At 43.8% G+C, this 11,027-nt stretch overlaps 1 protein-coding gene across 1 annotated transcript; it reads right to left on the bottom strand.

Annotated features, from left to right (window-relative positions):
* Positions 1-4,065: 4,065 nt before the first annotated feature.
* Positions 4,066-10,241, bottom strand: XRCC3 (X-ray repair complementing defective repair in Chinese hamster cells 3). Its single transcript, XM_010180375.1, has 7 exons — positions 10,187-10,241; positions 9,714-9,851; positions 8,676-8,888; positions 6,590-6,744; positions 5,667-5,879; positions 5,289-5,335; positions 4,066-4,267 (listed from the first exon to the last, which is right to left on the bottom strand). Exons 1-7 carry the CDS (start codon positions 10,239-10,241, stop codon positions 4,066-4,068), a joined length of 1,023 nt encoding a protein of 340 aa, XP_010178677.1.
* Between the last annotated feature and the right edge of the window lie 786 nt (positions 10,242-11,027).

Genomic DNA, 11,027 nt, shown 5'->3' with positions numbered 1-11,027 from the left:
TATTTTTCATCTAGCGTGTTTGTCCTTGCCCAGAGCTGTTAGGGTGAGCTTTATTAACATTTAATTTAATTTTTTAAAGAAAAAAACCCACTCGGGCCGGTTTCTCTGGGTGGTTCTGGAGCACGCAGTCAGTGATGGTCGTGGGTGGGAGGAACCATACACTGAATTGTCACTGATGGAAAGGTGCCCATTGCCCTTCGGTCTGTGCTTGTCCATAGGATATTGGTGATATTTGGTCTTGAGTTTAGGTCTTACTCACTATTCCTGAAAACGTAACTGCTCTGTGATGTGCTCCTTTTGTAGAGGAATAACTGAACTGTTGCTGGGGTGTTTGTGCCTGTAGTACTGCAGTGGTAGAACATCGCACTTAGTGGAAAAAGTTGGGTGCGTTACCTAGAGTTTGTACCTTAAACACCCCCTGAGTGTGGTAGTAAATTGAAATGGTTTGAAGCTTGAGCAGTGTTTGTGCTGAAATGGTACCGTTTGAGTGCAGTCACTTTGAAGACGGTGTGGTTCTGTTGTAAATACCTCGGGAAAGGGGGTGCAGTGCTTCGGTGGAAGTGTTTACAATACTTGACGAGTTCAAGTTACTTCAGTTTTTGTTGTGCAGGTCATGTATTTTGTCTGGAAGCTGCTGAGAGAGTTGCATTTTTGGTAATGTTAGCCTGTGCTGAGAGAAGAAATGGTAAAAGATGTGATGCTGTCAAGTTTGCAGTTTCCTTGTAGCAACTTCACATTGCCAGCCTTAGAGAAGGATTGGGATAAACGTTGGCTTTGAGAGAAGAAATGGTAAAAGATGTGATGCTGTCAAGTTTGCAGTTTCCTTGTAGCAACTTCACATTGCCACAGACTTACAGAAGGATTGGGATAAATGTTGGCTTTTTTTATATATAATAGCTTAGGATTGAGGGAAATCTTGAACATCAACATTTGATTATTTTTCCCCCCTAAAACCATTGACAGTAGTCTCAGTACACTGCACTGTCAAGGTCAGTGGTTTAAAAAAAACCCAAACCAACCCGAAACAGCAAAGGAAGCACCAAACCCCAGTGCCACCAACTGCCAGGGTGAGAAAATGCCTGTGCTCATAGTGAAGCTGCAGAACTGGTCTTTAGTTATGGCTGCTTTTGAATAAGAAACATTTAGAGAACCGTAGCTAGAAGTTCATTTAATGCCCCAGCTCCATCAGAAGGCTCAGAGCTGCTCTAAGGGTTGTGCTGGCACACACGAGACACCAAGAACTGAACGCAGCATGATTTCCAAACCAGATCACTCCTTGGGCTCTCTGTGTACATACTTCAGTCTCAATTCAAGCATGGGAAGTTACTGAGTCCTGAAGTGGTGCAGAACCATGGCCCATGTTTGATTTTCAATAACAACCGTCCCACAGTTGGCTTTAAGCTGCTGCACGTTGATCTCTGTGTGTCAGCACTGTCGCAGCTATGGCCAGAATCTCACTCCGAGTTCACCCGTTGGTCTTAACCCGTACAACTGTTGAAAACTAACTTACACAAATGTTACTGACTGGTTTCACAAAAAGCTTGTGATGAGGTTGCTTAGCGTGTTTACTACATCTGTTTTGTTAATAGGTCAATTGTGTCAATTCTTCATCTTTACCAAGCACACAGGAATTTGGTTCTACTTTTCCAAAGCGATGTTTCCAGGGCCCTGTACGATCTGTGCTGAAAAAGGCCTCTTGAAATACATCACAGATCTGTAGATGAATTTGAAACTGTTTAAAAGGTTTGTCAAGTGTCACTTAAGGTTTCTTTTCAAAGTATAGAAAGTATTTAAATGTCTTGCAGGATAAAGACGATATACTTCAAACATTCTAGAATGTAAATCTTCTGTGTAAAAATTACTTCAGTTTTTTCCTGTATAGAAACAAATCTCAGTTGTGACATCCAAAGACGAATAAAGCTATATAAAGGGAAGGTTCTTAAATTGCATTTATTAAAACCTAAGCATGTTCCAGTGCTTTTGACACAAGGCATGAAAGGGGAAAGATGCCTTGTTCAGTCTTTGAGAGGGTTTGCACCCCGATGAAGGAGGGACAGAACAAGGGTTTGCCTGAGGGAGCCTCTGAGCTATAGCACTCTTCTTCCTTGGATTGAGTGCACAAAGCCTTCTGAGCTGCATGGTTGGATTTTATTAACACACACCAGAGAACACGGCCATTTCCACACACAGATCATGAAGACATTTTAGAAAAGAGATCCAGAGACAGTTTGTTCCACTGCTTGCACAAGGTGCCCTTTGCTGACTGAAGGGATCCCAGACGGCACTGAAACCTCACCCTTTCTGTGTGCTTGGAGTTTCCTTGCTGCAGCTTCACACTGTGATGGTGCCTCTTCTCAAGAGCTTCCCTGAGGCAGCCCCAGTCCCAGTCTGACCCCACAGTCCTGGTCTTCCTGGCTCTTTTCTGTGCGTTGTACTTGGTTGTCCTCTGAGAAGTCATCTGCCCAGTGTGCAGCCAGACCTAAGAACTGCCTTTCTGCTACCCCGCTGCAGGCTGCCACAGGAAAAGGTGGCTGCTGTCCCCCAAAGAGCATTACAGGGGATGGGACAGGCAGAGGAGATGGCTGTTTCACTGATACCATGTGCACAAAGAACACAACAGGAACGTGTCTGGGACAGTCAGGCCTCTCAGCACGGAAGATGGTACAGCTTTAACCATGGACTGGAAGCTCACACTGCCAAGAGCAGCTTTGTCAATACAGAACCAGCTCAGTCCTTAAGCCCAAAGAGATGTTATTGTTTAGACTATGGAGAAGAAAAGGTTCTCATTTACCAAAGCCAAACCCAAGCAATGTAACTCCACAGAAAAACCTGAGAGTCGGGAACAAGAAATCAGATGCTGCTTTTGTTGGGCAACTTGGGGAAGCAAATAGAAGGGGGAATCTGGAAGCTTAACAAGACCGTGATGCACATGAACATCATGCGCTGACAGGAGTAGACACCCATGTAACATTGGCCAAATGAAGTCTGAGGACTTTGGAAAATGCTTAACTTCACTTGGCTTGCTTTCACACTGCAGCAAAGGCTAGAGAAAGCAGCTGGCAGAGCAACAGGCTGAGGACAACAGAGAAAGATGTGATAAATAGTGCAAAGATGGACAGAAAACCACGTAAAGCTCTAGCAGCACTAACCTGAGAAGAGTCACAGCTCCCTGGAGGGATGAAGAGCTGAAGGTGCCCTTCAGGAGCACAGACACCACAGAGGGACAGAGCCAGCGGCTGCCTGGGAACACTGTCCCCTGCCAACAACACACAGAGCCATGCAGTCAAGAACAGGAACAGCCCTGGCTCTGAAAGGACCTGGTTACCCAGCTCCAGTGATGAGCAAAAGGAACAAGGGGGTGGAGGTTTATTTTTTAAAAGGAAGAGGCTTAAGAGGGAGGGAACTGGAAAGCAGGAAAAGAACCATTTCAAAAAAATTTTGTAGACATTCTACAATGCCAGCTATGCCCATATAGTACAAAAGCAGTATCATTTGAATTCTTACAGAAAGATATTATTAATATTAGGATTAAAAAGAAATACTAGAAAAATATTTGCTTTTAACAACTGGTTTTAAAGTAGGATCACCGCTTCGTGACAAAGCTGCTTTGTGTTATTCCTGAGGCCCTATAGATTGAAAACGGCTACATGTAACACAGCCCAAGGACTAGAAACACCATCAGCCAATATTAACTGGCTGAATTTGAGTCCCTTTGGGTCTGGAAGCACAGAGGAACACAACTGCAGTAAAGGCCGTCTCCAGATGAGCATGCTGTTAACCCAAAACCAGAAATCGGGTCTCCCCTGACAGGGGGATTGCCACAGCACGCTTCACTCTGCAGCCTGCACCTGCCCACAGCTTCAGAAACTCTTGAGGAAAAGCTGATACCCAGGTACAAAAAGATCTTCTTTCCCAATGTAGACAAGGGTTAATGCAGTCAGATCGCTCTGTATTTCAGCAGCCATTTCTCTTGCCTGGGAAGAATTTCATTTTACCAGTAACTCTTCCTGAAGCACAGTAGTTTCAGTACGTGTTTGAAGCAGGATGCTCTCCTATGCAGAGGATTTATTTAATTCCTTTTACACCTTCCAATTTGACTGTGTAGCAGCAAAAGGACGGAGGGAGATGAGGAGCAAAAACAACTCTGAGAGTCCTCACAGCTCCAGATGAGTGCTCGGGCGGTGCTGCCCTGCTGACCATCAGCCGCATCAGCAGCTGATTTGCCCACGTTATTCCCAGCGCTGGAGAGACTCTGTTGTCCGCTGCACTACAAAGAAAGCAGGTATGAATTTAATGTGAAATACCCTCTCTTCTTTAGTAACAAAATTACACTGGGAGAAGTGACCTACTGTTTCTATATTGACTGTTGTTTGCTCTATTTAAAACTGTAGGTCTTCGAGGACAGAGATGACAGGGTACACTCACAGAACTGAGTGCTAGGTTCTATCGCAGGGTAACAACTGACAGAAAAGTGCTTCTATACAGAGTAATTCAGTTGTTCTTTCCACAGTGAATACCTGCCTCTGTCTTGACAGGTCCCCTCTTATGATAGGAAAATAGCAATAGAAAAAATGGTTGAACTTTATTTGAAGTGTGTAACTCTTGGCCCTGGATTCCATTCAAAGGTGTATTTAGAAATGCTGGGTAGATAGAACACTGCACACACGTTATTTTCAACCCGAAGTTTAAAACTATTTTTTCCAGGGGAAAAAAAAGTGCAGTCTCTCCAGTAAGAGAATGACAAGATACAACAAGGGGAAAATACTGAACCTTGTCCTTGTTCTGTGCCAGTTTGAGTCCGAGGACATAACCAACTCCTCACTAAAACACCTTTATGTGGCACCTAGCTTACCTAGTATAATCAAGGTTCAAACAACAAATGTTTGAATCCTGTTAATATCTTTGTGTCAAAAGGTTGGTTTTTATTTCCTTAAAATCAATCTGTAAGGTTTGGTTGCTGTATTTTTTTAAGCAGACAGAAAACACTCAGTTATATCACAGACAAGAGGAGATACAAAAACACTCCTGAATAAGCGAGTACACCGGCCATTAACTCTGGGGAATCTTCCTCCCTGCCTTGCTGATTTGGGATTACCACATCAACGTATATGATAGTTTCTTCTACTTTACAACCCCACTTACTGCTGATCTCCAGCAACTGCAGCACTGCTTGGTAATTGCACAGCTGCTCTTGATACGCTCTGGTAGTTTATACTGGAGTTTTAAAGTCACAGTGGTTAAATGCTGCTGCGTGCGACATTGTTGTGTTTCTGCTGCGGGTGACTTACCCACAGCTGCACTGAGCTGCTTCTGCCTCGCTCACTGCATCGGTCACCTGAGGAACAAAACCAGCATTTGAAGTTGGCCTGTGGTTCTGCATTTGTTTTTAGCAAACAGAAGGGCAAGGAAGGGAATGAAGCCACAAAACCCCAAGTTATTGGATCACAGATTAAGCCAAATTAGAACCCGCTTTTTCTTTCAAGGCAAACTAAAAAGGAGGAGTGATACTCAAACTTTGAGAAGTTAAAGGTTACTAGTTTAAGGAAACTTCAGTTTCCATCAGCCATTGGTGTTAAATACAAAATCTGCCTACGCAGATTCCCCTTCCCACCCCAGCCACTTACTTAACAGTCCCTACAAAACAAGAAGCAATTTCGATGTCATACCTGATTAATGCACATTATTGGAGTCCTGAATCTCGTGCTTAAACTGTGAAGCTGTGCTCCAAATGTCTGCAAATACCGAGCCTTCAGAACAGAATCCGCAGCTCCAAACTCGCATCGAAACAAGGCAGCAATAGAGTCAATGACCACCAGCCGCACCATGCCTCTGGCGAGCAGGAGGGAAATCCTCGTGGTGATGCACTTGTGGAAGGTGTCCTGCCACAAAACACAACCAACCGGCGCTAGAACAGCTCCAGTAACTCTGTAAAAGCATGACAGTTTAGCAAAGAAGTTCAACTAGCAAATACTTTGTACAGTGCAACTGCTGCCACCTAAGAGCTGGACTTCCCGGCGAGTGTCGTGTTTTACTTGCAAGGGTATTTTAGAGAGATTTACCTACTGCTGTAGGGTGATTCTCTCCTTTTTACAATAGCATACTCTCCAGCTTCCAAAAACTACAATTAGAATTTTAATTAGCATTTCCAATCAAAGGGACATGGAAAAGGTCACTTAGCTGCTGCCTGGACCACACTGCAAGTAAGTGGCAAGCACAGCAATGTACAACAGCTGCTTACTGCAAGCGATGTTAAAAACCCTCGACAACTGGAATGATTTAATGAGCGCTACTCTCAAGGCTTAGAGAAACCAGAACTGACGTTCAGCCAATAAAGAGCACATTCATGGCTACTTAGAAAAAGCACAAAAATGGGGGTTTACAAGGCACTGGAGTTTTTCCCTTTCCCCTCCAATTCTACGACAACGTCTTACAGGCAGAGTTTTCTAACAAACTGCAGAGATTAAGTGGTCTTTGTGACAGATCTTAGTTCACTGGTAGCCTTTTGAAGGGTCTCCTACGTCAAAAGAACCCTGCAGATACTTGATGATAGTGTAATAATTACATATTCACTATTTGTGCCACTACTCACTAGGTCTGCTGCATGCTCGACAAAAATATTGTTTCCAAATTTGATCTTCTGTATGACTGCAGCCGGAACATCCGCACGCAGCTCGTGTTGGTGATCGATGAGTTGCTGCAGACGTTTGCTTGGGAACACATCTTCTGTGCAAACGTACACAGCTCCTGGAATCACAGAAATCACCTCTGTTATTGCAACAGGGCTCTTATGCACGCAGGTTTCTTAACAGCTAATAAAATAAAATAAAATAACGCATTCCACACTCAAAAGCAGGACATACGTACCTGGAAATTCACGTTGGGTTTTTTTGCAGCCATGTTGACTCCATGATGAACAACAACAGAAACCCCGCTCCCACGCCCTTCCTGTAGTCACCAGGTGGGTTTTTTGGTGTGCTGACACAGCTGGGTTTTGGTGCTCCCCAGCAGGTGACCCTGGTTTTGCACCACCTCCCCAGGGTGATGACCAGTATCAGCAGTATCAGAACTATCCAGCCCACAGACAGAGCGATACTGCAGTTTCTATGCACTATACCAAACCCAGCACAACCACTATTTTGATTCATTTCACTCACTGTTTTCAAGTTTTTTGGTTTTAAATCTATAGATGGAGGGGCACTTATTGCTGTGATTTGTAAGCCAGTTTGAAGAGGATCACTCATCCAATCTCAGTCCAATTAACTCTTCCTGAAAATGGTAATTGATCACATTTCTGTGAGTGGTGCCTATTCCCAATGGTCCATCCCTATGCTGGCTCTCCAGGGAGCCGAAAGTCCCATTTCCAGATGCACCTTCCAAATCCTCTATATATTCCACTGAAAAAAGTATGAAAAGGATGAATTTTGAGTCCTGTGAACATAATCTGTTCTGCACCAAACCAGCTTGTTACCAAGAATCAGTAGCAAGCATTTTATTTCCAATTCAGAATTCTGATCTGGATGTGAATTTGTCACGCTGTATTCACGTATTATTTGTGAATAAGGGCATTGAAAAGAAATTCAGCCAACACGCAACTGACCATAACTGACACTCTTCGAATGGCAGAAAGAGAACCTTGGGGCAAAGGATGCCCTATTTTCTTTGTTTGCTGCTGACCTCCCAGCACTGAGAGTCATAAACAAGATTAGCACCAAGTCAAACGAAGTAAATACACAATAAATCTCCGTGTAAAGAAGTGTATTTCAACATCACCACCCGGCAGAAAACAAAAAACAGGGAGAAACACTGGGGCATAAATAAAGATGTATTCGCATTCAACCTATTGGCAGCAGTTAGAGCAACACACAAAGGAATCGAACAAAACGTATCTGCTTCTGCTGATTAATGACCTAACTTGAAGCAAAGTCATGTAACTGACAGGCTAATTACTGCCCTTTAAGCGAGATCTTCATTTGGACGTGCCACGGTGTTTCAACATGGGTGGATCTAGTACAAGAAAGAATTAAGTGATCCCAAAGCAAACCACTGAGCTGCCAAGTTAAACCCAGTGCTGTGTGGAGGAAGAGCAAGGTCACAGCCAAAACACACCAAAGGCAGACTGCCAGGACACTGGATTCTCAGAAGAGACACAAATTTCCTCCCTTTCTAAGACAATGTAATTTACTCAAAATAAAACATTAAAAGTGATAGTGTTGGCCTTATTCAATTAGATTTCCATCAACTTCTACTCTGTAAATTAATTATTGTTATCAAACTAAATATTCTTTGAAATCTGAAACGCCCAACTAGGGAATATAAACCAAATACCCAAGATGCAGGTGGTAAATTATCTGACAAGCTGCTTTGCTGTGGTCATTACTTGAGGGGTCAGTAAGTACTTATGAAAGCAACACTTACCATCTATTGTTTGCATGTGTGTCGGGTTTAACCCACAGTGGCAGCAGGTGAGCAGCAGCCAGTAGTAATTTCTCATTAAATACTGTTGTGATGTGCACAGCGTGCTTTTCTCTGTGTGAAGGCGCACTGCCAACTGAGTAGCTTACTACTAATGCCATGTAAGACACACACCACATCTACTTCAATGCACTGTCTGTGAGAACATCACCAGTATAGTCCTCAAACAGCAAATTAATTGGTATTTACGTTTCAGAACTTACCAGACTCTAATCCACCGTATCTGTAAGGGTACTGCACGCAAAGGCACAGCTGCAAGCTCATCTGAGTCTTCCCAGCAGAACTTTCCCCCGCAAGCTCCGTGATTCCCACTACAGGAACGCCACCTCTCAGCAAGGTATCGAGCACCGAACACCCCAGGCTCAGCTTCTGGTGCTGGGAGGTGAGGTGGTCTCTGTCCTGGTAGAGCTGAAGGGCTTTTTAAAAAATGTTAAAAAGAAAAGAAGAAAAAAGGAGTTGGATTTAGCATCTCGCTAACACACAACGGTACAAAATAGAGGCTGTGTACCTGGTGTATATCTACAAGGGAAGCTTTCTTTGCTGAGAGGACATTTCTCTCATTCAGCCTGGTCTTCCCCACAGGGCCTAACTCGGTGCCTGTTCCCAAGCTGACAGCTCACACCAAGCCCTTTCCTCCTCTTAAACTCCTTTTGTCCCTTTCTCTGCCTTGAAGGGGTTTCTAGGGAAAGCTGCACTCTGGGAAAATATTGCCAGCAAGGTTCAAGCACAGCAGTTATAGAAATGGCAAGCTACAGCCCACCAAAACAGCACAGCAGGCGTCTGGCCAAGGCCTGGAGAGATGCAAATCACGGGAAAACAAATCCTAAGCCCAGGGCTGTCATGAAGGTTTGGACAGGAGGAGCTGTTAGGTCCTGCGTGGTTTGGAATGAGGTGTTTACACCACGTCAGTTTATACAGTTTATAATAGATCAAAGTTTTTCAACAAGTCCAAAAGGGAAAGGGAATTTTTCCCTCTCCTCTGATAAAGTTTTCCAGACTGGAGCATCATTTTGTCCTGTTGCAGGCAGGCTTGATCCTGAAGGATGACACCCATCCACTTCCTGCTACCTTCAGTCTCAGAGGAGCTTTATAGTTAGATAATTCACTACAGCATCACCAAACCACCTGCCTTTTCATTTTCAGAATTACGTCACCGTGTCAGTGAGAAGCTGAAACCTTATTTTCACCCGGTGACGGCATCTGAAGATCTAAACAGCACACTGTTGTGCTGACTGCGTTACCTGTCCGCATGCTATTTCTCCTCAGCGTGTGAGAGACTGTTTTCAGCAAGCACTGGATATCTGCACTGGAGAGTTTCATCAGTCTTTGCAAGTCTGCTCCAGAAAGGTTTAAAATCTCTTTTATTGATTTTATGTCAGCTGAAATGAGAAGAGTTTTTAGAAATACTTTCGGCTGCATTGCAGTCTTACAGCAGAAAAAGTTCTCTCACTTTCTCCTACTCATCTACTTGATGCTTATTTACCTTGCTTTCTTATAGGCAGGGCAGGCAACTTTTAATGTATCAACACATGCTATAAAATTGTTTGGAAAATTATTACTGGAGCATGGGGAAAAGTCATTACTTCTAATTATTAAAATACTTGCTTATGAAATACTTAATTACGTTTCTAAAACGTTAGTGTACATCTCTGTCATGTAAAGGGAGACACGATGGCAACAGATCTGTTAGGGAGACACTGGCAAATGAAGTTACCTTTCTTGAGGGCAGCAATTACTTTGGGGTTCAAGTCAAACTGGTCCCAGTCCATTTCCTGACACAGCACTGGAGTGAATTACCTGTTATTAAAGTGGCTTTTATCAGATATACACACAAAAAACCAAGCATTGTTCAACGTGAAGCTTGTAGAAATACTCTTTTTAACTTACCAGTTACCTTAGAAAAACAGCACTGGTTGAGCACGTCGGCAGAAGCCACCTCAGATGACTCTTTGCTATTAAAGGCTTCAACTAACAATAATGCAGCGAAGAGCTACCAGTGATTTTAATTGCTTGTAACTCTGCACAGTGCTTTTGCCGTGGACCGAGGTTCATGCGCTGCTGCAGTTCTTTCTACCTGGCTGCTCTTTACATCAGTTTTTTGTTTGCAAATAGCAGAAGAGGTGCAATTTGGAGTGACCCAGGACTATTCATGCATTGGCTACTCAAATAGATTTTGATTAGCTAAAAGCAAGTTTAGCATTAGAACAATAAAATCACTTACTCTTTACAATCAAACATTCTTGGCAATACTTAATTAGTAAAACACCGCAGTTTATAAGAGCACTGCGGGGTTTGCTGCTACTGCTGCTCAGAGCATCTCTATGGGGGATCCCTGCAGACGCACACAAGTCATACAGGAATTTACGATTTAATGAGCACTTATAGCGCGGGGGAGGAGAGGCTGCCGCGGCTCCCGATACCGGAGCAAACGGAGGAGAAAGTTAACTTTAAGCCGCGCACATCCACAGCAGCAAGTGAACACTCACCGCAGTCAGTCATGGCTGTGGGGCTCCGCTCCCGGCAGCCCCCGCCTGAGGCACCGGAAAGCGGCTGAG

This window comes from Mesitornis unicolor, unplaced genomic scaffold (genome assembly GCF_000695765.1).
Source record: "Mesitornis unicolor isolate BGI_N332 unplaced genomic scaffold, ASM69576v1 scaffold5883, whole genome shotgun sequence".
NCBI classification, from domain to species: Eukaryota; Metazoa; Chordata; class Aves; order Mesitornithiformes; family Mesitornithidae; genus Mesitornis; species Mesitornis unicolor.
Note: the sequence above shows the minus strand (reverse complement) of the source record. Positions and strands in the feature narration are given on the sequence as shown.